Source organism: Aotus nancymaae, unplaced genomic scaffold (genome assembly GCF_030222135.1).
Source record: "Aotus nancymaae isolate 86718 unplaced genomic scaffold, 86718_ANA_hifiasm-v0.15.2.pri h1tg000108l, whole genome shotgun sequence".
Lineage (NCBI taxonomy): Eukaryota > Metazoa > Chordata > Mammalia > Primates > Aotidae > Aotus > Aotus nancymaae.
This window is the reverse complement of record NW_026988523.1, coordinates 30,477,010-30,503,405: the sequence shown is the minus strand read 5'-3', so window position 1 is coordinate 30,503,405 and position 26,396 is coordinate 30,477,010. Positions and strand designations below refer to the sequence as shown.

Sequence of the window (26,396 nt, the reverse complement as noted above, 5' to 3'; positions counted from 1 at the left end):
TAGATGTCCCTTGCTTAACCTCTTTGTTTCTGTTTCCTTAACTTTCCTTAACTGCAAAATGGAAATAATAGTAGAACCTACTGCATCATTGTTGTAAGGATTAAATGAATAAATACGTATAAAGCATTTTGGACAGTGCCTAGCCCAAATAGGTCAATGCTTCCTATTATCAGGAAACAAAAAATAACCAGGCATGGTGGCGCCCCTGTAATTCCAGCTATTTGGGAGGCTGAGGCAGAATTGCTCCATCCGGGAGGTGGTGGTTGCAGTGAGCCGAGATCGCGCCACTGCATTCCTGCCTAGGACAGAGCAAGACGCCATCTAGGGTGAAAAAAAGTGAAAAAAGAAAATAGATCTGCACAGCCATCATTTTATCGATTACCTGCTAAAAACTCCTCACTGGCCAGGCATGGTGGCTCACGCCTGTAATTCCAGCACTTTTGGAGACTGAGGCGGGAGGATTGCCTGAGGTCAGGAGTTGGAGACGGGTCTGGCCAACATGGTGAAACCCGTCTCTGCTAAAAATACAAAAAAAATTATCTGGGCGTGGTGGCGTGAGCCTGTAATCCCAGCTACTCGGAAGGGTGACTCAGGGGAATTGCTTGAACCAGGGAGGTGGAGGTTGCAGTGAGCTGAGATCACGCCACTGCACTCCAGCCTGGGCCTCCGTCTCAAAAAACAAAAACAAAACAAAAAAACTCCACTATGTCCCTATCACTGACCAAAGGAAGTAAGCCACTCTTCAAATACTTCCTTCATCCATTGCCTCCAGTTTTTGCTGTTGATATCTCCCACACCAAACCGTTAACACCCGGATCCTTTTATACTACCAATTCTATAGCAGGCATTCAAAAATTAGTCATTGCCGGGCACGGTGGCTCACGCCTGTAATCCCAGCACTTTGGGAGGCCGAGGCGGGCGGATCACGAGGTCAAGAAATCGAGACCATCCTGGCCAACATGGTGAAACCCTGTATCCACTAAAAATACAAAAATTAGCTGGGCGTGGTGGCACGGGCTTGTAGTCCCAGCTACTCGGGAGGCTGAGGCAGGAGAATTGCTTGAACCCAGGAGACAGAGGTTGCAGTGAGTCGAGATCTTGCCACTGCACTCCAGCCTGGCGACGGAGAGAGACTCTGTCTCAAAAAAAAAAAAAAAAAAAAAAAAAAAAAATTAGTCATTTAACTTTTTTCACCAGGGACAAAAGTCTTTAAAAGGGGAAAAAAGGCCGGGCGCGGTGGCTCAAGCCTGTAATCCCAGCACTTTGGGAGGCCGAGGCGGTTGGATCACGAGGTCAAGAGATCAAGACCATCCTGGTCAACATGGTGAAACCCCGTCTCTACTAATACAAAAAATTAGCTGGGCATGGTGGCACGTGCCTGTAATCCCAGCTGCTTAGGAGGCTGAGGCAGGAGAATTGCCTGAACCCAGGAGGCGGAGGTTGCGGTGAGCCGAGATCGCGCCATTGCACTCCAGCCTGGGTAACAAGAGCGAAACTCCGTCTTAAAAAAAAAAAAAAGCGGGGGGGGGGGGAAACTGGAAAGGATTACAAATCACCATATGAAGTTTAAGTATTAGAGCACCTACAGGGGATTTACAAGATAAATTGTTTGCAGGGCAACAACTCAGACGAATCCACCACCAAGCGAAGGTTTTTAGTAAAATACCTATTTTTTTTTTTTTAAACGGAGTTTCACTCTTGTTGCCCAGGCTGGAGTGCTGAGGCACGAACTTGGCTCACTGTAACCTCCGCTTCCCCGATTCAAGCTTTTCTTCTGCCTCAGCCTCCAAGCACCACCACGGCCGGACTAATTTTGTATTTTTAATAGAGACGGTGTTTCGCCATATTGGCCAGGCTGGTTTCGAACCCCTGACCTTAGATGATCCAGGAGCCTCGGCCTCCCAAAGTACTGGAATTACAGGCGCGAGCCACCGCACCAGGCCTAAAATACCCGTTTTAATTATATTTCAATGACGTCACTTGGTCATTGACCTCTTACGCAAGGAGGGCGGGGTTAGGAAGACAGCTGGACTTCTTCCTCGCCCTCCCTCCAAAGGACTGGCTGGCGCAGTGACTAGCCCTGCCCTTAGTCGATGGCGTTTTCATTGGTCAATTTTTTCCTAGGAGGCTGGCCGTGTGTTGACTCCGCCCACCGTACAGGCGTGGTCTCTCCGCTACAGGGGCTGGGATGGTGGGGGTTGCTGAAGCCGCCATCTTGGATTCCGCGGTAGCGGAGGCAGCGGTCAGCGTCGCTTCTGGGGAGTGGCCTTTCTCTCCCCCTCCCTCCCGGTTCGGTGGCGGCGGCTCCTCCCACTGGGGGGGGTGGCGCGGCGGCGGTGGCATCCACGGCCATGGCGGCGACTACTGCCAACCCCGGTGAGGAGACGGAGGACTGGGGCGCCTCTAAAGGGGAGGGGCTGAAGGGGCTGACAACTGAGGAGACCCAGGACTGAGGGGACAGAGCTGGAGCTGAAGGCGCCGGGGCGGGGCAGGGGCCGCGAGGGGACAGTGAGGGAGCGGTGACCCGGGGAGGGGCCTGACCCTGGGTACTTGGGTAGACTCGAGGTGGAGGGAGCGAGGGGGCAGGTGGGAGTTGGGGGCTCCCTGTCCTGAGCTCCCTGGAGCTGCGGCCAGTGCGGGGCTGGCCCACCCTCACTTCTCGGGCGGCGTCTGGTCTGTGATGTGGTCCTCTTTTAACCCTCTGCTCGCTGGAGCCGCTTGATGCCGAAAACTGTAGGCAGAGTGGTTCGGTTTACTTTAAGAGTAGTTTGGATTTATAAACACTGGACCACATTGCTCTTTAGTTGAGGTGTTGCTTCCAAACATTTTAAGGTTTAGATTTTGATTTAAAAAATTAAAAATGGACATTCTTTGATATATACGCCGTTTCTTTAGGCTGTTACCTCCCACCCGCAACCCCCGCCCGCGTCACGGTCCCCGGACTATGCTTTGAAACTTAGGTCTTGTTTTAAGAGGGTCTGTAGTGTCTTTGCCTGCTGAGGGCAGGGGTTTGTGTAATGGTTGTGGTTCCGGACAGGTCTTTCGTCCACAGCCCCAGGTTTAAATCTTGTTAGGCCTAGGTCGATGCAGTCTCCAAACTCTTTCAGAAAAGTTTGATTCCACACCATTTCTCAGTTTCAAAAAAATAATCAAATATCAAAAAAATCTCACCTTTCTTGTCTAAGAGATGGAGTAGGCTTTAGTGTAGGTCTAGAGAGATGAGATCTTCAACTTACTAATCCCAGCCCTTTTTCCTCTATGTTACAGTTATTTCTCCTTAGAAGATATTTCATTTTAGGGGCGTAGTTTATCTCGCAGACCTTGGTCATTTTTGCAAAATAAAGTCTATCCTTTTCCAGAAACCAATATATTTGATAGCCTTTAAAAAAAAAAAAAAAAGCCTTGAGGGTTGTGTGTGTGTGTGTGTGTGTGTGTGTGTTGCGGGGTTGCGGGGGGTGGGCAGAGAATTTCTTGAAAATACAACAGTGGGAGTGATTCCCCCATCTCCACGTTGAAATTTAAGTTAGATTTGTTTTTCATGTTACTGAAAGGTAGTATTATTTTGCGATATCCAGATTTTGATAGGACAGTTGAATCACTGAAGTTTCTTTTTCACCATGTTTCTGGGAACAGCTGTTTTAAGAAATGGTTAATTTGTTATATGTCATCCTTTTAAAATCTTTAAAATTTTTTTTTAAAGGAAAGGGAGGTAAAATTAATGGCAAAAATCACATCGCAGGAAGTGCTGGGTGATGGAATAAAACTATAAAACAGGAAAAATACCGTTATGGCAAACCTGACCTTGTAGTAAAATAACCTATCTGTGAACTGTGGAGTAAATAACAAGATTTTTAACTGATCACACATTGCAAAATACTTATATAATCCTAGTTAAATTGCAGAGCATTTCTCTTATTAAAAAGTGGCCTGGGTAAACAAGTTTTAGTTCGTATGTCAGAAGCTTTTTTCCAGCTGTGTGGGTGGGGTTGCTATATTTTGTTTTGTTTTTTAAACAACAGCAACCAGAATGACAGCCTCTTGACCATATTTTTGTAAGCTGATCAATATCAGCTTAAATCTCAGCAGGAGAGAGAGAGAGAGAGAGAGAGGGAGTGTGTGTGTGTGTGTGTGTGTGTGTGTGTGTGGCACGAGTGCGCAGAATCCTTGTTAATGAAACAGTTGTTTTTTTTTTTTTTTTTACTGTGCTTCGGCTGCCTTGCTTCTGCAATTTTTAGATCCTTTCTTTTTTCTTTTCTCCTCTATTCTTTTTGACACAGGGTCTTGCTCCTTGCTTTGTCACCTAGGCTGGAGCACAGTGGCAAGATCACTGCTCATGGTAGCCTCCACCTCTGGGGCTCAAGTGATCCTCTCTCCTCAGTCTCCTGAATAGCTGGCACTGCAGGTGCCTTGCCACCATGCCCGCTTAATTTTTAAATTTTTTTTGTAGAGACAGATGTGATCTCCTGGTCTCAAGCAAGACTTGTCTCAGTCTGTCAAAGTTGGGAATACAGATGTGAGACACTTTGCCTAGCCAGATTTCTTTTTTGATGTTGAGAAATTCTTCTATCCCTTCTGACTTATCAATCCCATGTTCAGTTCAATCAAATCAGAAAATGTATTTTCTTTTTTCCCTTTGCACTTTTATATCAGGAGGAAGAGATCATATATACATTGTGGATTTTTTTTTAAATAGAGATGGGGTTTCACCGTGTTAGCCAGGATGGTCTCCAACTCCTGACTTCGTGATCCACCCGCCTCGGCCTCCCAAAGTGCTGGGATTACAGGCATGAGCCACCATGCCCAGCCTACATCGTGGATTTTTTCAGCAGTCTGTTGCATTTTGGGAAATGAGATTAATGAATGGAGGAACATTAGGTGGAAATGTACTGTGCTCAGTGAAAAGAAAGTAAATGGTTTTCAGGTCAGAATTCTTTGCTACATTGTCATACCTTATTTCTTTAGAGCCGTTTTAAGGACCAGGGACATCATGAGTTTTTTCTACTTTGTATTTTTGCTGGAGTACTAATTCTTTAAAAAAAAAAAACAAAAAAACAAAAAAACAAGAAACAATTCTTGTTAGTTTTGGCAAGAAGTTTTTTTTTGTTTGTTTTTTTTTTGAGAAAGAGTTTTGCTCTTGTTGCCCTGGCTGGAGTGCAATGGTGCGATCTTGGCTCACTGCAAACTCTACCTCCCAGGTTCAAGCGATTCTCCTGCCTCAGCCTCCTGAGTAGCTGGGATTATAGGCATGTGCCACCATACCCAGCTAATTTTGTATTTTTAGTAGAGGTGGGGTTTCTCCATGTTGGCAAGGCTGGTCTCAAACTCCTGACTTCAGGTGATCCTCCACCTTGGCCTCCCAAAGTGCTGGAATTAAAGACATGAGTCGCTGTGCCTGGCCAAGATGATTTAAAAAAAATATTTCACTCTTCTCTTGAAGCTTCATTTAAGTTAATCCTTTTTTAAAATATATTTATTTTTATTTTTGAGACAGGGTCTCACTCTGCCTTCCAGACTGTAGTGCAGCGGTATAATCATGCTCACTGCAGCCTTGAACTCCTGAGCTCAAGTGATCTTCCCGCCTCAGCCTCCTGAGTATCTGGGTCTATAGACACATATCACCTCACCTGGATACATTTTTTAACTTTTTGTAGAGATGGGATCTTGCTATGTTACCCAGACTGGTCTTGAACTCCTGGCCTCAAGCAATCTTCCCACCTCAGCCTCCTAAACTGCTGGGATTATAGGTGTGAGCCACTGACTCAGCCAAGTTAATCCTTAGGGTTAGTAACAGTGCTTGATCATGTTAGTTGTGCTGGTGGCCCTGCAGTGTTTTTCAAGGGAACCAGGTTCTTCTGCATTTTTCACTGTTGGTGTTGCATTAGAAAAAGAGTAAAATATGGTTTAAACTCTCTAAGAGTTGTGTTGAAGTAATAGTTCTAATGTGATGATTTTTTTTCTCAAATTGATAATTCTCCATATTCTATCATTTTTCACTAGTTCTGCTTATCACTGGCAAGTAAAACTGAGTGGGTAGGCGGTCTATAATACTTTAGGCTATATCTTTCTTGTCTATGGACTATTAACAATTTTGGAGGAACATATTTTTTTTCCCCATGGGAGAGCGTCTTGCTCTGTCACTGAGGCTGGAGTACAGTGACACAGTCATGCCTCACTGCAGCCTTGATCCCCTGGGACCATGTGATCCTCCCACTTCAGGCTCCTGAGTAGCTGGGACCACAGACATGCACCACTATGGCTGGCCAATTTTAATTTTTTTTAGAGACAGGGTCTTGCTATGTTGCCCAGGCCAGTCTTGATCTCCTGGCCTCAAGTGATCTTCCTGCCCTGGGCCTCCCTAAGAGCTGGGATTATAGGCATGAGCCATCATGCTCAACCAAGGTGGAATACTTTCTAAATTGAATGTGTTATTTGTAATGCACTGACTGAGGCAATAGTTGGAAGGAGATTAGGTATTTTATTTACAATTCAATATTCAAACTAGAAATGGTGAATGGGTTTGTAGTGAGTGTAGGTTATTTATCTCGTTTCTGGTATTCTCACTAGCAGAGAATTCTTTTTGTTCTATTACATACAATTTATTGTAAGGCTGTCATTTAGGAAAAAAAATTTTTTAGCTAATTTTCACCTATGTAACTTATAGTTTTAGCTGCATCAATTGACAAAATTCTTACCTGTTACCTTTATATACCTTTTTCAGATATGGGAAAATAGGAATTCATGCAATGTAAAGTTAAGATGTCAAAATATTCTTTTATGGCCAGGCACGGTGGCTCATGCCTCTAATCCCAGCACTTTGGGAGGCCAAGGCAGGGAGATTGCTTGAGCCCAAGAGTTTGAGACCAGCCTGGACAACATGACAAAACCCCTTTTCTACAAAAAATTATTCAGGCACTGTGGCGCACTTTTATATTCCCAGCTGCTTGGGAGGCTGAGATGGGAATATCACCTGAACCTGGAAAGTTGAGGCTGCAGTGAGCTGTGATTGTGCCACTGCACTCCAGCCTGGGCGTTAGAGTGAGACCCTGTCCCCCAACAAAAAAAGATATTATTTTATTATATTACAAAGATCTTTTAAAAAGGTATATTTTACTAATTCAGCAGATGAAATACAATAAACATTTTTGAAAAGGAACCAGTCTGCGTACTTATTACTTTATTTATTTATATTTTGAGACAGAGTGTTGCTTTGTCTCCTAAGCTGGAATGCAGTGGCATGATTGTAGCTCACTGTAGCTTCGAACTCCTGGGCTCAAGCAGGCTGCTTCTCTTGGCCTCCCCAAATGCTGGGATTACAGGCATGAGCCACTGTGCCTAACCTTGCATACTTTTTTTTTTTTTTTTTTTTGAGGCAGTCTCACTCTGTCTCCCAGGCTGGAATGCAGTGGTACTATCTTGACTCACCGTAACCTTGGCCTCCCAGGTTCAAACGGTTCTCCTGCCTCAGCGTCCTGAGCAGCTGGATTACAGGCGCATGCCACTACACCCAGCTGAGTTTTGTGTTTTTAGTAGAGATGGGGTTTCACCATGTTGGCCAGACTGGTTTCAATCTCCTGACCTCAAGTGATCTGCCCGCCTTGGCCTCCCAAAGTGCTGGGATTACAGGTGTGAGCCTGTGAGCCATGCATACTTTTTATATAATAGATTTATATCACCAAACTGAATCTTTATTTTCTTAGAAATTAAGAAATAGAAACTTCTGTATTTTTGGAACTCTAGTTTTCTTGTCATCTTGAAATAGTGGTCCCTCAACTTAATTTTTTGTGTTTCAGTCCTCCCTTCTCCTCGAACAGTCCACTAAGAGATGAGAATAATACATTTGATGAGTGTTTTTTGAAGGTCCTTTTTGGTTCTCTATTGTGGATGGCTTTCCTCTCAGGCAGTAACGGTACCGATTTCCAGTGTCAACTGGTGGTTGATCTTCAAAAACTAAATTGCACCAGTCAAGGCAACTATACTCTTTTTCTTTGATTTAATGTAGGCCATGACATCTTGGGGATGTTTAATTCCAAAACTAGCAAAATTTGAATCATTGATTTTTCAAAACTGGCTTTGGAGCTGTCTTTTTTTCCCCCTAGACTGGTGATAAGATTCGTTTAAAATGTTAATGGTGGTACAGTACCATAAAGGGGTACACAAGGGTAAAACATTCTGTCAATGCTATCAAATGTTTTTATGGTTGTATACCTGATTTCATTTAGATTTAACAGTAAAACAGCACATTTAAACCCCTTCTGAAATGCAGGGCTTGAACTCAGTAGAGTCTGGGCTCACGACCCACACCTAATGATAGGTCCTGCTTGTAGAGCCATCTGTTTTTGTTTGTTTGTTCTGAGACAGAGTTGTGCTTTTGTTGCCCAGGCTGGAGTGCAATGGTGCGATCTCGATCTTGGCTCACTGTAACCTCCGCCTCCTGGTTTCAAGCAGTTCTCCTGCCTCAGCCTCCCGAGTGGCTGGGATTACAGGCATGCGCCACCACACCTGGCTAATTTTATATTTTTAGTGGAGATGGGGTTTCACTATGTTGGTCAGCTGGTCTTGAACTCCTGACCTCAGGTGATCCACCCGCCTTGGCCTCCCAAGGTTCTGGGATTATAGGCGTGAGCCATTGCGCCAGGCCATAGCCATCTGTTTTTAAGAATGCTGTCTAATATGCCATGATGACTTTAGTAGGTAGACATCAGTGAATCTTCAGGTTGGAAATAGGACAACGCCTATCATTTTACACTTAAAGAGACAAACCCAGGGAAAGGAGTGGATACTTAAGTTCCTTCTGTATGCCAGACTATACTGTCCTATTTTGTTGACTAGTCTCTATGTCTAGTCTCTAGCAACTGTCTCCAGCTTTTCAGATAAATTCTTCAAATTTATGTCACTTTTCATATTTTCATCAGTATATTTTCTTATTTTAAAGTTTTTATTAACTTATTTTAGGTAGAGACTGGGTCTCACTATATTGCCCAGGCTGGTCTCAAACTCCTGGGCTCAAGCAGTATTCCTGCCTCAGCCTTCTAGTGTGCCGGGGTTACAGGTGCGAGCCACTGTACCAGGTCCATTTTATATTTTCCCTCCATGTTTTCGCTGTAGTTGAATGGATAAGTAAGTTTATGGGTTCAACAGTGTACTTAGGGGTGGACGTGGTGGCTCATACCTTTAATCCTAGCACTTTGGGAGGCTGAGGTGGTGGATTGCTTGAGCCCAGAAGTTTGAGAACAGCTTGGGCAACATGAAACCCTATCTGTAAAAAAAAAGAAATACAAAAAATTAGCAGAGTGTGGTGGCATCCCCTGTAGTAGTCTTAGCCACGCGAGAGACTGAGATGGGAGGATGACCTGAGCCTGGGAGGTTGAGGCTGCAGTGAGCCATAATTGTGCCACTGCACTCCAGTCTGGGCACCTGGGAGATAGAGTGAGACCCTGTCTCAAAAAAAAACAACCAAACCAGCACACTTAGGATATAAGTTCTATGAGAGCAGAACTTTTGCTTTCCTTGTTCACTGTAGCACCACAGTGCTTGCAGTGAGTGGGTGCCTAGTATATGGGGTTAGAGTTCAATAAATATTTATTGAATAAAAATGAATATAAAACCCAGCTTTGGAGGCTCATCCCTTTATACACTGTTACTATAAAAATACTTTTGAAGGGATAAGACTATTTGAGCCATTGATATTATGAATTTAATCTAACTATAATAATATCTAACATTTATTAGTAATATATATACCAGCTGTTCTCATTTAATTTTTATAACAATTGCGTTAGGTAAGTATTATTATCCTTGTTTTACAGATGAAGAAACTAAGGCACAGAGAGTGAATAAGTAACTTGTCTGAAGTCACATAGCTACTAGAATGTAGAGACAAAATTTGATTGTTGGCAGTCCATCTACACAGTCATCATTCCTAATCTCTTAGTTAAAAGATTTTTTCCATTGTGACTTAGAGTCACTTTCCTACTGAAATGTACTACATTGGATATCTTTTGAGAAAGAGCTAGGTGGAGTATCGTCTTTTTTGTAGATGAAAAGGGTGAAATACCACATTAGGCAGCCTAGGGGACAAGGCATTGCTTGGATGGAGAACTGAGTGCAAGGTGCTGAAAAAAGGAACTAGAAGAGTAGTTTCCAGGCTGGGTGTGGAGGCTCACACCTGTAATCTCAACACTTTGGGAAGCCAGGGTGAGAGGATTGTTTGAGCCCAGGAGTTGGAGACAGCCTGGGCAATATAGTGAGACCTTGTCTCCACAAAAATATATATTAAGAAATTAGCTAGGTGTGGTGGTGGATGCCTATAGTCCCAACTACTTGGGAGGCTGAGGTGGGAGGATCTCTTGAGCTTGCTAGGTTGAGGCTGCACTGAGCCATGATCATGCCACTGGACTGTATGTAGTCTGGGTGACAGAGGAAGGTCCTGTCTCCAGGAAAAAAAAACAGTTTCCTAAAATCTTTTCTGTAACCTTCTATATTTCTTTATCCTAGTTCTGTGTTTCAATTCTTTAAATACTTTTAAGGGTTTTTTTGAGACAAGGTCCTGCTGTGTCAGCCAGTCTGGAGTGCAATTGCGTGACCATAGGTCGCTGCAATACCTCTAATTCCTAGGCTCAAAAGATTTTCCGTCCTCAGTTTCCTGAGTAGTTAGGACTGTAGGTTTGCACCATCATCATCATGCCCAGCTAATTTTTAAATTTTTTAGAGACAGGGTCTCGCTATGTTGCCCAGGCTGGTCTTGAACTACTGTCCTCGAGTGATCCTCCTGCTCTTGGCCTGTCAGATTGCCAAGATTACAGGCATGAATAATTATGCATTGCAGCTTTTAGGGTTGTTATTAGAATCCTTCTCCAAGTTCTTGATACTCCATAATTGAGCTACTCCTTGAAACTTGATTTCAGAGACACTGTGTTATTTGGCCTTTATCACTGATTGTTCCTTCTTTGTCCTTTTTGCATATTTTCTTTTTCTTTTTCAGTACGCTTCTACTTTTCTATTCTCATCCTTGAGGCTAGGACTCTTTTTTGAGACAAGGTCTTGCTATGTCGCCCAGGTTGGTCTTGAACTCCTCAGCGCAAATGATCTTCCCACCTTTGCTTGCAAATTAGCTGGGATTACAGGTGTACACCACAGTGCCTGGTTGGGGCTAGAACTGTTAACTAAACAGTAAACCAGGCAGTTTCCTACATTTCTTTCCATTTGTCCACCTACCTGCCTTCCTAGCTGCTTGCCTTCCTATTTCAACTGAACATTCAGATGGTACCTACTATAATCCCATTCTCTTTGGTTTCCTTCCTTCCTTCCTTCCTTCCTTCCTTCCTTCCTTCCTTCCTTCCTTCCTTCCTTCCTTTCTTCCTTTCTTTCTTCCTTCCTTCCTTTCTTCCTTCCTTCCTTCCTTCCTTCCTTCCTTTCTCTCTCTCTTTCTCTCACTCTTTCTCTCTTTCTCTCTCTCTTTCTTTCTTTCTCTCTCTCTTTCTTTCTTTCTTTCTCTCTCTCTCTCTCTTTCTTTCTTTCTTTCTTTCTTGATGGAATCTTGCTCTGTTGCCAGACTTGTGTGCAGTGGTGTGATCTTGGCTCACTGCAACCACCGCTTCCCAGGTTCAAACAATTGTCTTGCCTCAGTCTCCTGAGTATCTGGGACTACAGGTGTGCCACCACGCTCAGCTAGTTTTTGTATTTTTAGTAGAGACAGGGTTTCACCGTGTTGGTCAGGATGGTCTTGACTTCCTGACCTCGTGATTGGCCCACCTCTTCCCCTCAAAGTGCTGGAATTACAGGTGCGAACCACCTGGCCAATTCCATTCCCTTCGTATTAGTCCATTCTCACAGTGCTGTAAAGAACCACCTGAGACTGGGTAATTTATGAAGAAAAGAAGTTTAATTGACTCATGGTTCCACAGGCTGTATGGGAGGCATGGCTGGGGAGGCCTCAGGAAACAAGAAATTATGGTGGAAGGCTAAAGGGAAGCAAGCATGTCTTTACATGGCCAGCAGGATAGAGAGAGAGAAGGGGAAGGTGCTACGCACTTTCAAACAACCAAATCTTTTGAGAACTCTATCATGAGACAGCACTGGGGGATGGTGCTAAACCATTAGAAACCAACCCCATGATCCAAAAACCTGCCACCAGGCTGCCTCTTCAACACTGGGGATTACAATTTGACATGAGTTTTGGGTGGGGACACAGAGCCAAACCATATCACCCTTCATTTATCTTTTATGTATCAAAGACTTCAAAAATTTCATTTCTGGCTTCTCACATAAATTACTTTCCTATGTTTTTGTCTATTTAAAAGACATCTGTCTCTCTCTTTTTTTTTAAGTTGAGACAAGGTTTTACTATGTTCCAGGCTGATCTTGAACTCCTGGGCTCAAGCAGTCCTCTCACTTCAGCCACCTGAGTAGCTGGACCTACTGGTGTGTGCCATTGTGCCCAGCTGCATCTCTGTTTGAGTAGTTTTTTTTTTTTTGATTTATAGAGATGGGATCTCACTATGTTGCCCAGACTAATTTTGAACTGCTGAGATGAAGTAGTCCTCCCACCTTGGTCTCCCTAATATAGGGATTATAGATGTATGACACTATGCCTAGCTCTATTTGAGTAATCTTTTTTTTTTAAAGACAGAGTCTTTCTGTGTTGCCCAGGCTGCAGTACAGTGGGGCAATCTTGGCTCACTGCAGTCTCCATCTCCTGGGTTCAAATGATTCTTGTGCTTCAGCCTCCTGACTAGCTGGGACTACAATGTGTTACCACATCTGGCTAATTTTTTGTATTTTTAGTAGAGACGGGGTTTCACCATGTTGGCCAAGCTGGTCTTGAACTCCTGGCCTCAAGCAGTCTACCAGCCTTGGCCTCCCAAAGTGCTGGGATTACAAGTGTCAGCCATCGTGCCCAGCCTCTATTTCAATAATCTTTAACATCCTATATTTGTATGTACTCACCAGCATTTCCTTCAAATCTGCTGTCCTTCCTACCTTTCTGTATCTATCATGACTGTTAAAGTTCAGTTTTTCATTTCTCCAGGCTAAGGGACTATAAGTGTTTGGATTTTTTTACTTCTTATGTGTTTATCTGGGTTATTACCTCTTCTTGGGTCTTTTGCCAAATATACGTGTGTGTGTGTGTGTGTGTGTGTGTGTGTGTACATACATACATAAATGTTATTTAAATCAAAACTATGCATGCATATATTAATATTTAATGACTTAGTTTTATAATGTTATAAAAAACATTGTAAGAGAGTCCTTTACTCCCTATTCCTCATTTCCTTCTCTCCAGTGGCATCATTTTTATTTGTTTTAACAGAATTCTTTATTTCCGTTTAAATAAAATGTCACAGTGAAAGACATTAGTTTCTAGATTGAAGAGTCCATGAAACATCAAGGCACATTATGCTGAAATTTCAGCATCAGCTAGAAAGAGAATATTCTATAAGCTTCAGAGAGAATAAGATTGTTCACATTCAAAAGATTCAGGAATCAGATTGTATTTATTTCTCAGTAGTCATGCTAGAAAGTAGAAGATGTTGGAGTAGGCCAGCGTGGTGGCTCACACCTGTAGTCTCAGCACTTTGGGAGGCTGAGGCAGGTGGATCACCTGAGGTCAGGAGTTTGAGACCAGCGTGGCCAACATCGAGAAACCCCATCTCTACTAAAAATACAAAAATTTGCTGGGCATGGTGATGTGCACCTGTAGTACCAGAGAAAACGGAGGCTGAGGCTGGAGAATTGCTTGAACCTGGGAAGCAGAGGTTGCAGTTAGCTGAGATCGCGCCACTGGCGCAAGAGCACAGAAAAACAAAACAACAACAACAACAACAAAAAGACCTTGGAGCAACGCCTTCAAAATTCTGAGGGAAAATAAATTCTAATTTAGAATTTCATACCTAAGCAAACTATCAATTAGTGAAATTAAAGAAAGATATTTTTATATATCCAAGGTATTCCTACACCTTTTCAGGATCCACTAGACAATAGGCTCCACCAGTAGGAGAGAGTAAACCAACACAGTGGAGATATGGAATATAGGAAATAGGCAGTACAACGCGGAAGAAAAATGAAACGTGGTATGCATACATTGGTGTTAGTTTTCCTGTTTTCTGTCTAGCTCTCTCAGTTTCACTTGCCTGGTGTTCACTAGACTGCAAGACCTTTGATTTATATTCTCCAAAGAGTAAATCTGTCTTTTGACAGGATGGGGAGGGGTAGTTGCCTTGTTTAGAAGGAATAGAGAAGAGGATCTAGGAATCCATCTGTGTAGTAAACAGATGTTGAACTAATTCTCCTTATTTTTACTTCATTCACCCCACCCTGCATACCCAGAGGTACCTAGAGCCACCAGCTTCTGAGACTTTGGGGATTCCATAGTGTAAATTGAGTTGGTTTTCTACTTTTTCCCTTGTCAGTTCAGGATTTAGTTCTTGTCGATCTCCCAGGGCAATAGTCCATTTTACCTCTAATTTCAAAGAAGTTATTTTTCTTCTTCTCTTATTCTTTCCATCCTTGTGATTTTATGTTTTGTGTAAACATTTTTTCTTTTTTAAAATTTTTTCCTGTATGTGAGTGAGAAGAGAAAGTAGATCTAGCTAGATACATTTAATCCACTATCCTTACTCAGAAGTTGCGTAGTTAAAAATTTTAGAAGTAACTACCTTTTCATCCTGCCATCCTCATTTAGGCCTTTATCACCTTGTTTTTGATTAGTCTTGTCTCCCTACTTCTATTACTTCAAACTTTAAATCTGTCAGATTACTTTTAATTTATATTTTCATCTTGTTTGACTTAAAATTGTATTTTTGTTGTTGAATCTGATGCAGGTGTTTCATCATGACATTCAAGGCTTTCTCTCGGTTAGCACTTGACGTCTTACCTTTTATAGGTCTTTTTCCTTATAGCTCTTCACAGTTGCTGTTATGTGCCACCTAATGACATTTTGGTCATCAAAGGACTGCATATATGATGATGGTCCCATAGGATTATAATGGAGATGAAAAATTCCTATTGCCCAGTCACATCATAGTTGTCATAAGGTCTTAGCACACCTTTCTATGTTTAGATATATAAATAGTTACCATTGAGTTACAGTTGCCTGTAGTATTCAGTATAGTAACATGTTGTACAGGTTGGGAGTAATAGGCTATACCATATAGCCTAGGTGTTTATGGCTGTACCATCTAGATTTGTGTAAGTTTACTCAATGATATTCATACAATGTTGAAATCTCCTAATGACCGATTTCTCAGAATGTATCCCTGTTGTTAAGTGTTGCATAACTGTATTTTCATATCTCCCTTTAGATTTTCTCTTGTCTTTTATCTACGTGGAATGCCTTTTTTTTCTCCTTTACTTTTTTTCTTTGACGTGGAGTTTTGTTCTTGTTGCCCAGGCTGGAGTGCAGTGGCGCAATTGGCTCACTGCAACCTCTGCCTCCCGGGTTCAAGTGATTCTCCTACCTCAGCATCCTGAGTAGCTGGGATTATAGGCGCCCACCACCATGCCCAGCTCATTTTTTGTATTTTTAGTAGAGATGGGGTTTCACTATGTTGGTCAGGCTGGTCTCAAACTCCTGACCTCAGGTGATACACCTGCCTCAGCCTCCCAAAATGCTGGGATTACAGGTGTGAGCCACTGTGCTCAGCCTTCTTTACTTTTTTTAAGGCCCAGCTTGATTTACCTTTTTGAAACTTCCCTGTGGGCTGGTTGCCTGCCTGCCTTATTTCCTTCAGTTTCTTCTTCATATTGAGCATTTTCTCTGCAAGGGACTATACCAGGCCTTGATTTAAACGAGGATTGTCTTTTCTTTCTCTGAATTTCCCTAGACATTTTTTTTTTTTTTTTTTTTTTTTTTTTTTTTGAGGCAGAGTCTTACTCTGTTGCCCAGGCTGGAGTGCAGTGGCGTGATCTCGGCTCACTGTAACCTCTGCCTCCCAGGCGATTCTCATGCCTCAGCCTCCCAAGTAGCTGGGATTATCAATGTGCACCACCATACCTGACTAATTTTTGCATTTTTAATAGAGACAGGGTTTTGCCGTGGCTAGGCTGGTCCCGAACTCTTGACCTCAAGTGATCTGCCCGCCTCAGCCTCCCAAAGTGCTGGGATTACAGGCATGAGCCACTGCACCTGACCTCCATGGTACTCTTATATCCTGTATAAACTTATTACTAAAAGTATGATTTTTTTTTTTTTTTTTTTTTAAATAGAGGCAGGGTCTCATTGTTGCCTAGCCTAGTGTTTTGTTTTGTTTTTTTTCGAGACTGAGTTTCACTCTTGTTGCCCAGGCTGGAGTGCAATGGCACGATCTCGGTTTACTGCAACCTCCGTCTCCTGGGTTCAAGCAGTTCTCCTGCCTCAGACTCCCAAGTAGCTGGGATTACAGGCATGTGCCACCATGCCTGGCTAATTTTTGTATTATTAGTAGAGACAGGGTTTCTTCATGTTGGTCAGGCTGTTCTCAATCTCCCAACATCAGGTGATCCGCCCGCCTTGGCCTCACAAAGTGCTGGGATTACAGGCATGAGTCATTGTGCCCGGCCTGCCCCAGGCTAGTTTTGAACTCTTGAGCTCAAGCAATCTTCATGCCTTGGCTTTCCAAAATGCTAGGATTATAGACATGAGCCACTGTGCCTAGCCCTGAACTTTTTTTTTTAATGGAAACAAATGTTTTTTCTTAGAAAAGTAACATATGCTCACTATTTCAAATTTATAGGCTGAAATAGAAAAATTAGCAGTAACATAAAAATATGTTCAGCCTTAATGTATGTTAAAGTAACAGTGATAATCCTTTTTTACCAAGAAAATGACCAAAATTTGAAGGATTGCCAAAACATAATGCTGTTGGAGATATGGATAAATTGATGCAGTCAATGAGGCTCTAAATTGGTATAACTTCCTTGATGGGTAATGGGCAATCAAAGTTTTAAATGTGCCTAGTCTTATGCCCCGGGGAGTCATTTTCAGAAATAATACGAAAGTAGTGGCACCTGTGAATGAAGATACACAATGATGTTCATTGAAACATTATGATAGTGAAGGTTTGAATGTCATAACTATTCATTTATAGTACAGAGTACTATGTAACTATTAAAAAGAATGACTTACACCTGTATTTATTGCCATAACAATATATTGTTACATAGAAGAGAAAAAGTTCAGAATAAATATAGATGGTCCTCGACTTATGGTGGGGTTATGTCTAAATAAACCCATTGTAAATTGAAAATATCCTAAGTCAAAAATGCATTTAATACACCTAACCTATTAAACATTATAGCTTAGCCTAGACCACCTTAAATGTGTGTAGAATACTTACATTAGCCTACAGTAGGCAAAATAATCTAACAAATTTTACTTTATAATAAAGTGTTGGATATTATGTAACTCACAGAACACTGTACATTGTGATGAAATTGTAGTGGTTTCCCATCATCATAAAGGTGGAAAGCCCCAGGTGGAACCATTGTAAGTCAGGACAGTTTGTATAGTATGACCCTTTTTTTTTTTGGTGAAAATTACCAAAACCGTGGCTGGGTGTAGTGGCTCACACCTGTAATCAGGCACATACCACATGGGTGGCTAATTTTGTTTATTTTTTGTAGAGATGGGGTCTCACTATGTTGCCCAGGGTGGTCTTGAACTCCTGGACTTAAATGATCCTCCTGTCTTGGCCTTCCAAAGTGCTAGCCTTACAGGTGTAAGCCACCATGTTCAGCCACAGTTTCTTTATCTGTTAACTTGTAGATAGACACTTGGGTTGCCCTCACCCTTGACTATTGTTGAATAGTACTTCTATGAACATGGGTATACAAATGTTTCTTTGAGATCCTGCTTTTGATTCTTTCTGGTATATACCCAGAAGTGGAATTGCTGGATCATGTGGTAATTCTATTTTAATTTTAATTTTTTTTTTTTTTGAGATGGTGTCTTGCTGTGCTTCCCAGCCTGGTCTTGGACTCAGGATCCTCCTGCCTCAGACCGCTGAGTAGCTGGGACTACAGGTGTGCACCACTGCACCTCGCTTTATTTTTAATTTCTGGAGGTATCTCCATACTGTTTTCTATTGTGGTTACACCATTTTACATTTCCACTAGCAATGCATAAGGGTTTTAATTTCTCCATATCCTTGCCAATACTTTATTTATTTATGTATTTTTGGATAATAATCATTTTAGTGGTTATTAAATGCTTTCTCATTGTGGTTTTGATTTGCATTTCCCTAGTGATTAGTTATGTTGAGCACTTTACATGTATTTATTGGCCAGTAGTATATCTTCTTTGTAGATATGCTTATTCAAGTTCTTTGCCCCTTTTAAAATTGGGTTTTACTTTTTCTTGAATTGTAGGAGCTCTTTTTATATTTTGTTTATTTTTTATTTGTTTATTTTTTTTTTGAGGTGGAGTCTTACTCTATCGCCCAGGCTGGATTGCAGTGGCGTGATCTCAGCTCACTGCAACCTCTGCCTCCTGGGTTCAGTTAATTCTCCCTGCCTCAGCCTCCCTCCTGAGTAGCTGGGATTACAGGCACCCACCACCATGCCCAGCTAATTTTTGTATTTTCAGTAGAGACAGGGTTTCACCATGTTGGCCAGGCTGGTCTTGAACTGCTGACCTCAGGTGATATGCCTGCCTTGGCCTCCCGAAGTGTGTGAGCCACCCAAAGTGTGATTACAGGTGTAAGCCACTGTGCCTGGTTGTTATTTATATATTTTGGATATTAATTCTGTGTTGCATATATGATTTGAAAAATTATTTTCTTCCTGGCATGGTGGCTCACGCCTGTAATCCTAGCACTTTGGGAGACTGAGACAGGCAGATCACCTGAGGTCGTGAGTTCGAGACCAGCTTGGCCAACATGGTGGAACCCCATCTGTACTAAAAATATAAAAATTAGCCAGGCATGGTGGTGCATGCCTGTAATCCCAGCTATTCGGGAGGCTGAGGCTTGAGAATCACTTGAACCTGGGAGTCGGAGGTTGCAGTGAGTTGAGATCACACTACTGCACTCCAGCCTGGGTGACAGAATAAGACTCTGTCTCAAAAAAAAAAAAAAAGAGAATTTTTTTTTTCTATTCCATAGATTGGCTTTTCACTCTGTTGATACTGTTATTTGATACACAAAATATTGTGCATTATACAGTATGAACTAACAAAAATAATGAGATATGTGTGTGTGATTGTGTGTGTAGATAGATATGCATGATGTATAGTTAAATGACAAGAGCAAGTTGAAGATCAGGCCTCCATTTTTACTAGAAAAAAATACAAAAATGTACCTTTTTTTTTTTTTTTTGGCAGGGTCTCACTCTGTTTTCCAGGGTGGTGTGTAGTAGTGCAATCATGGCTCACTGCAGCCTTGACCTCCCAGACTCAAGTGATCCTCCCACATCAGCCTCTTGAGTAGCTAGAACTATAGGCATACACCACCATGCTGGATAACTTGTAGTTTTTATACAGATGGGGTTTCACTGTGTTGCAAAGGCTAGTCTCGAACTCCTGAGCTCAAATGGTCTGTCCACCTTGGCCTCCCAAAGCTCTTGGATTACAGGCATGAGCCACTGTGCCCAGCCTGTACCTGTTTTGATTACAGAGTTAGGTATATATAAACTGAGATAAAAAATCAGAGATAAAATGTACTCAAGGCTGGGCTCCTGAACTCTTGAGCTCAGGAGTTCAAGACCAGCCTGGGTAAAATAGTGAGACCCTGTCTCTACCAAAAAAAAAAAAAAAAAAAAAAATCAACTAGGTGCGGTGGTGCCCACCTGTAGTACCAGCTACTTGGGAAGCTGATGCAGGAGGATAACTTGAGCACGGGAGGCTGCAGTGAGCCAAGATCATGCCACTGCACTCTAGCCTTGGCTAGATAGAGCGAGACACTGTCTTAAAAAAAAAAAAAAAAAGACCAGGTGCGGTGGCTCATGCCTGTAATCCCAGCACTTTGGGAGGCCAAGGCAGGCAGATCACAAGGTTAAGAGATTGAGACCATCCTGGCCAACATGGTGAAACCCCGTGTCTACTAAAAATACAAAAATTAGCTGGGCGTGGTGGCATGCGCCTGTAGTCCCAGCTACTCAGGAGACTGAGGCATAGTGAGCTATGATTGCACCAGTGCACTCTAGCCCGGGCAACAGAGTGAGACCTGGTCTTAAAAAAAAGCAAGAAGAGCAATCTGGATACGAGCATTTGGGATTTTTAGCAAACTGCTGAGACTGTCTATAGCTTGAACCTTTCTTTTAGCTAACTTGATGATACTGATGATAAGCAAGGACCATCTTTTTAAAAATGTTTACTTCGTTATTTTCTTGACAGAAATGACATCAGATGTCCCATCACTGGGTCCAGCCATTGCCTCTGGAAACCCTGGACCTGGACTTCAAGGTGGAGGAGCCATTGTCCAGAGGGCTATTAAGCGACGGCCAGGGTAAGTTTGAGTGTAGTGTGTTACGAATGTCTTTCCAGAAACCAGCTTCATTTATTTAGTTGCTGAAGCCACTTGGCTATTCCTGACTGTAACTCTTCAACTTGATTACTTACTGTACTACTGTCATATAAGTCTCCTTAGTCCCTGAATTTTTCCTTATGAACAATTTATGTTTTTATCTAAGTTTCCTGTGTAAGCAGTTCTTTTTTTAAACCAAAAATTTCTGTAAGATAAAGGACTATAGCTAAGCCCAGAGATTTCACTATGCCTAAGAAAACTGCTACTTTGATTAAGCTTTGTGTCTGTATTCTCAGAATCATTTTGATAGGATGCTTTTCTGAATTTAGAGAATGCTGAGCTCTAGAATAGCTCTCTTCCAAGATATCGATAGTTGCTTGGTTTGGAATAGTCCATTCAGTTCCAAAAGTATTTATTAATTTCCTAATTAGTGTTATGGCATTGTGCTGATCCAAGTAGGATGCAAAGATAAATAAGACACAGTCCTTGTCTCAAAGTTGCTTGTGTTCTGACAGAAATAATTATTATACACATAAAGATATGATAGACTATGCCTAGTTTTGTTAGGAAGGAACAAATTTGGTGCTATGTTTTTCTGTGTATGGAAATACACATTTGGTTAGTAAAGATTGAGAAAAGATTCAGAAAGAAGGTTGTTTTAGAGGGGCCTGGAGGAGTGGGCACTATTTTATTTACTTTTTGGTATTAAATTTCCCTTTTACCTTTTTTTTTTTTTTTTCCTTTGTGACAGAGCCTCACTCTGTCACCAGGCTGAAGTGCAGTGGCACGATCTCAGCTCACTGCAACCTATACCTCCTGGGCTCAAGCGATTCTTCTGCCTCAGCCTCCAAAGTTGCTGGGACTACAGGTGTGTGCCACCACGCCTGGCTAATTTTGTAATTTTAGTAGAGATGGAGTTTCACCCTATCTCTGACAGAGTTCAGGCCAGGATGGTCTCGATATCTTGACCTCGTGATCTGCCTGCCTTGGCCTCCCAAAATGCTGGGATCACAGGCATGAGACACCATGCCCAGCCTTTCCTTCTTTTTCTTTTTAAAAATTATATAGCTAATTACAACCAGTCTTTAGGTTTTTGTCCCACCAATAGTAACAGAAGAATGATGCCTGGGTTAAATGGTAGCATGAGTAACATATTAAGACTTGATATGTGTTCAGGAGCTTTACACATTTTAACACATTTGCTGAAGCATAAGGTAAATAAGTAACTTTCTAAGACTGTAAAGCTAGTAAGTGTCAGATATAGGATATGAACTTTGCCAGTTTAGCTTTGTAGTTTACTCTTTTTAACACCGTGTTATGGTTACATATAGTAGCAAACAATTAGAAGTATTATAAATATTAAAATTAAGGCATCACTTGAGAAAGTTCTAGTATATTTAAAATGGAATGCTGTGTAGTTAGAAGTGACATATGTTTCAGTATAGAAAAATGTTCACAATCTGTTAAGAAAGGTTATGATAGTATTTCACTATCAAAAATATGTATAACATGTACATAGGAAAAAACACTGAAAGAATACACAGATTTCTATGTAATAATATTATGGGTGATTTATGGTTTCTTTTGTTTTTGATTTTTCAGATTTTCTGAAATGAACATGTATGATTGGTAATCAGAAAAATATATTAAAGGAAGTCTTTAAAAATTTTTTTTTGTTCTTTTAGAGACAGGGTCTTGCTCTGTCACCCTGGCTGGAGTGCAGAGGCACAGTCATGGCCCACTGCAGCCTCAAACTCTGGCCTCAAGCAGTCCTCCTGCCTTGGCCTCCCAGAGTACTGGGATTACAGGTGTGAGCCACCTCACCTGTCCTAAAAGAAGTCTTTTAATATTTCTTTTATTTTTATTTTATTATTTTTTTGATACAGAGTCTCACTCTGTCTCCAGGCTAGAGTGCTGTGGCGGCATCTCAGCTCACTACAATCCCCACCTCCCGGTTTCAAGCGATTCTCCTGCCTCAGCCTCCTGAGCAGCTGGTTATATAGGTGGGCACTACCACACCTAGCTAATTTTTGTATTTTTAGTAGAGACAGTGTTTTACTATATTGGCCAGGATGGGCTCACTCAATCTCTTGACCTTGTGATCCGTCCATCTCGGCCTCCCAAAGTGCTGGAATTACAGGCATGAGTCACCATACCTGGCCTAATATTTCTTTTAAAGAAAGATTGGAAAATACAGAAAGTTAGAAAGAACAATAAAATGGCCAAAATGTACTTCCATGTTTTTTAGTGCATGTCCTTCAGTCTTTATATATAAATTGTTTCCAATAGTTATGTAATTATATAGTTTTATATAGCCTGGTCTTGTCATTTCTTTTTTTCTTTTGAGATGGATTTTTTCTCTTGTTGCCCAGGCTGGAGTGCAATGGCATGATCTTGGCTCACTGCAACCTCCACCTCCAGAGTTTAAGCGATTCTCCTGCCTCAGCCTCCCAGGTAGCTGGGATTACAGGTGTGCACCACCTTCCCCGGCTAATTTTGTATTTTTAGTAGAGATGGGGTTTCTCCATGTTGGTCAGGCTGTTCTCCAACTTCCGACCTCAAGTGATCTGCCCGCCTTGGCCTCCCAAAGTGCCAGGATTACAGGCATGAGCCACTGCGCCTGTTCGTTCTTTTTACTTTGTATAAATAATAAGCAATACACACACACCACACACACACACGCTCAGATTACAGGCATTAGCCACCGTGCACATCCAGTCTTTTCACTTTATATAAATAATAAAAAAATACCCCCCACCCCCGATGCACACACATTTTAGAGACAGAGTCTTGCTCTGTTGCCCAGGCTGGAGTGCAGTGGCATGATCATGTCTCATTATACCCTCAACTTCCTGGCCCCAAGCAGTCCTCCTATGTTAGTTTCCCAGGTAGCTGGGACCACAGGCGTATGCCACTGTACCTAGCTAATTTTTTTTTTTTTTTTTAGAGACAAGGTCTCACTACATTGCCCAGGCTGCTCTAAAACTACTGTGCTTAAGCAGCTCTCCCACCTCAACCTCCTAAAAAGTGTTGAGATTACAGATGTGACCTACTTCACTCTGCCCTTTTTAAAAAAGATTGTTATATATTCTATATAAACATAATTTTTAATGGTTGCATGAAAGGATGTACTTCCTGTTTTGGGTTATTTAAATTGTTTTGAAGATTTTGCTGTTATATATAATGCTACAAAGAACTTCTTTGTACCTAAACTTTTTTTTCCTATTTCATATTATTTGTTTAGATTCTTAAAAATGGAGTTATTAATGCCAGCACTTTGAGAGGCTGAGGTAGGAGAATTACTCAAGCCCAAGAATTTGAGACCAGCCTAGGAAAAATGGCGAGATTTTTTTTCCTTGACTTAGCAATTACTTTTCCCTTCCTCCATCCTTCCCTCTCTTCCTATCCCCTTCCTTTTCTTTCTTTCTTTTGAGATATGGTTTTGCTCTTGTCACCCAGGCTGGAGTACAATGGCTCGATCTGAGTTCACTGTAGCCTCTGCCGCCTGGGTTCAAGCAATTCTCCTGCCTCAGCCTCCTGAGTAGCTGGGATTACAGGTGTGCGCCACCACACCCAGTACATTTTTGTATTTTTAGAGACGGGGCTTCACCATGTTGGCCAGGCTGGTCTCAAACTCCTGACCTCAAGTGATCCACCTGCTTTGGTTCCGAAAGTGCTGGGATTACAGGCATGAGCCACTGTGCCTGGCCCCTTTTCTTTTTTGAGATGGAGTCTCACTCTGTCACTCAGGTTGAAGTGCAGTAGCCCAATCTCGGCTCACTACAGCCTTAACCTCCTAGGCTCAAGGCCTGCTGTCTCCCCCCTGCCCACCCCCATCCCCAAGCAGCTGGGACTACACATGTGCCACCATGCCTGGCTAGTTTTTGTATTTTTTGTAGAGATAGGGTTTCACCATGTTTCCTAGGCTGGTCTTGAACTCTTGAGCTCAGGCAGTTCACCCGCCTTGGCCTCTCAAAGTGCTGGGACTACAGGTGTGAGCAACCACACCTGGCTGAGATTTTATAAAATAAAAAAATTTAGGGCCAGGCTCCGTGGCTTGTGCCTATAATCACAGCACTTTGGGAGGCCGAGGCAGGTAGATCATGAAGTCAGGAATTTGAGACCAGTCTGGCCAAGATGGTGAAACCCCTTTGGTGGCAGACGCCTGTAATCCCAGCTACTCGGGAGGCTGAGGCAGGAGAATCGCTTGAACCTGAGAGGTGGAGGTTGCAGTGAGCCAAGATCATGCCACTGCACTCTAGCCTGGGCGACAGAGCAATACTTTTATCTCAAAAAAAAAAAAAATTAATTGGGTGCAGTGGTATGCTCCTATAGTCCCAGCTAGTTGGGAGGCTGAGATGGGAGGATCCCTTGAGCCTAGGAGTCAAGGCGGCAGTGAGCTGTGATCATGCCACTGTACTCTAGCCTGAGCAACAAAGTGAGACCCTGTTTCTTAAAAAGAAAGAGTGAGAGGAAGAAAGAATTGGAGTTACTGGGTAGATAGGTAGGATTTTCACAGGTGATCAGGGGATTCAGGAAGGAGGAAGAGGAGCAAACCCTTTCAGGATTGATGCTGTATATATACTTCAAATGCAACCCATCTAGAGGCCCATAATACCAAGTTATCCCACTAGTAGAAGTAAAAACAGTGATCTCTAGGTTAAGGTGGTAGCATGAGCAATATTTTGGTTCAATAGTGTACAGAGATTACAAGGGGATTGGCCTATTTTATTCTTTATAATCTTTCCTAACCTCCTTAAATGAAATTTACCTCTTCTTTCACTGAATGTTGATAGCATGTTGATTGTACACCTTATGTGGCACTTTTCTATTCTTATTTGTTTTGTATTTGTATTTCTCTAGGTGAAGAGACCCTTGAGGGGAAGGTTCTTGTTTTTACCTCATCTAGCACAGTATCTTGACTGTACTATATATTACATGTTTATTAGATTAATTAAGGAAAGAAACATTATCTAACAATCTTCTTTTTCTTTTCTTGAGACGGAGTTTCGCTCTTGTTACCCAGGCTGGAGTGCAATGGCGCGATCTCGGCTCACCGCAACCTCCGCCTCCTGGGTTCAGGCAATTCTCCTGCCTCAGCCTCCTGAGTAGCTGGGATTACAGGCACGCGCCACCATGCCCAGATCATTTTTTGTATTTTTAGTAGAGACAGGGTTTCACCGTGTTTACCAGGATGGTCTTGATCTCTTGACCTCGTGATCCACCCGCCTCGGCCTCCCAAAGTGCTGGGATTACAGGCGTGAACCACCGCACCCGGCTATCTAACAATCTTCTTAGGCTGAGTCACTCATTTGTGTAAGATCACTGTTTTGAAAGATGTTTCAGAAGTTTGGTAACACAGCTTAGAGAAGACTATAGAAATGAAACATGTACCTGAATTATTTATGTTAATTTTTTTCTTATCTTTTCTGAGTGGATTCCTGCTCCCTTTGTAGAGGTTGTAGTCTAATGCCAAACTTTGGCAAAGATTGACTGCTACTCTAGGAAAGTGTTAAGGTAGGAGAAGGTACTTTTTTTCTATTGCCCAGTTTTGTACTACTTTTTTTCCTTTTTTGAGATGAAATCTCGCTGTTGTTGCCCAGGCTGGAGTGCAGTGGCGTGATCTTGGCTCACTGCAACCTCCACCTCCCGGGTTCCAGCAGTTCTCCTGCATCAGCCTCCCAAGTAGCTGAGATTGCAGGTGCCCGCTACCATGCCTGGCTAATTTTTGTATTTTTAGTAGAGATGAAGTTTCACCATGTTGACCAGGCTGGTCTTGAACTCCTGACCTCAGTTGATCCACCCACCTCAGCCTCCCAAAGTGCTGGGATTACAGGTGTGAGCCACCATGCCCGTACACAATTTTGTACTTCTTTGCCTAGTTTGGCCCTATGAGGAAGAGGTAATGTAACTGTGTTTGGCTTCTGCCACTTCCTCTTTTCCTTCTTCAGTTTGGGTGGG

The 26,396-nt window shown here is 42.3% G+C and overlaps 1 protein-coding gene across 3 annotated transcripts in view; it reads left to right on the top strand.

The window, feature by feature from the left end:
• The first annotated feature begins 2,304 nt into the window (after nucleotides 1-2,304).
• Nucleotides 2,305-26,396, top strand: part of ARNT (aryl hydrocarbon receptor nuclear translocator) — a 63,132-nt gene continuing 39,040 nt past the window's right edge. For all 3 annotated transcript variants that reach the window (XM_021674277.2, XM_021674276.2, XM_021674278.2), the window contains exons 1-2: nucleotides 2,305-2,376; nucleotides 20,306-20,417. In XM_021674277.2, coding sequence (XP_021529952.2) covers nucleotides 2,352-2,376; nucleotides 20,306-20,417 — 137 coding nt within the window. In that variant the 5' untranslated portion in view covers nucleotides 2,305-2,351. The remainder of the gene's footprint in view (nucleotides 2,377-20,305; nucleotides 20,418-26,396) is intronic.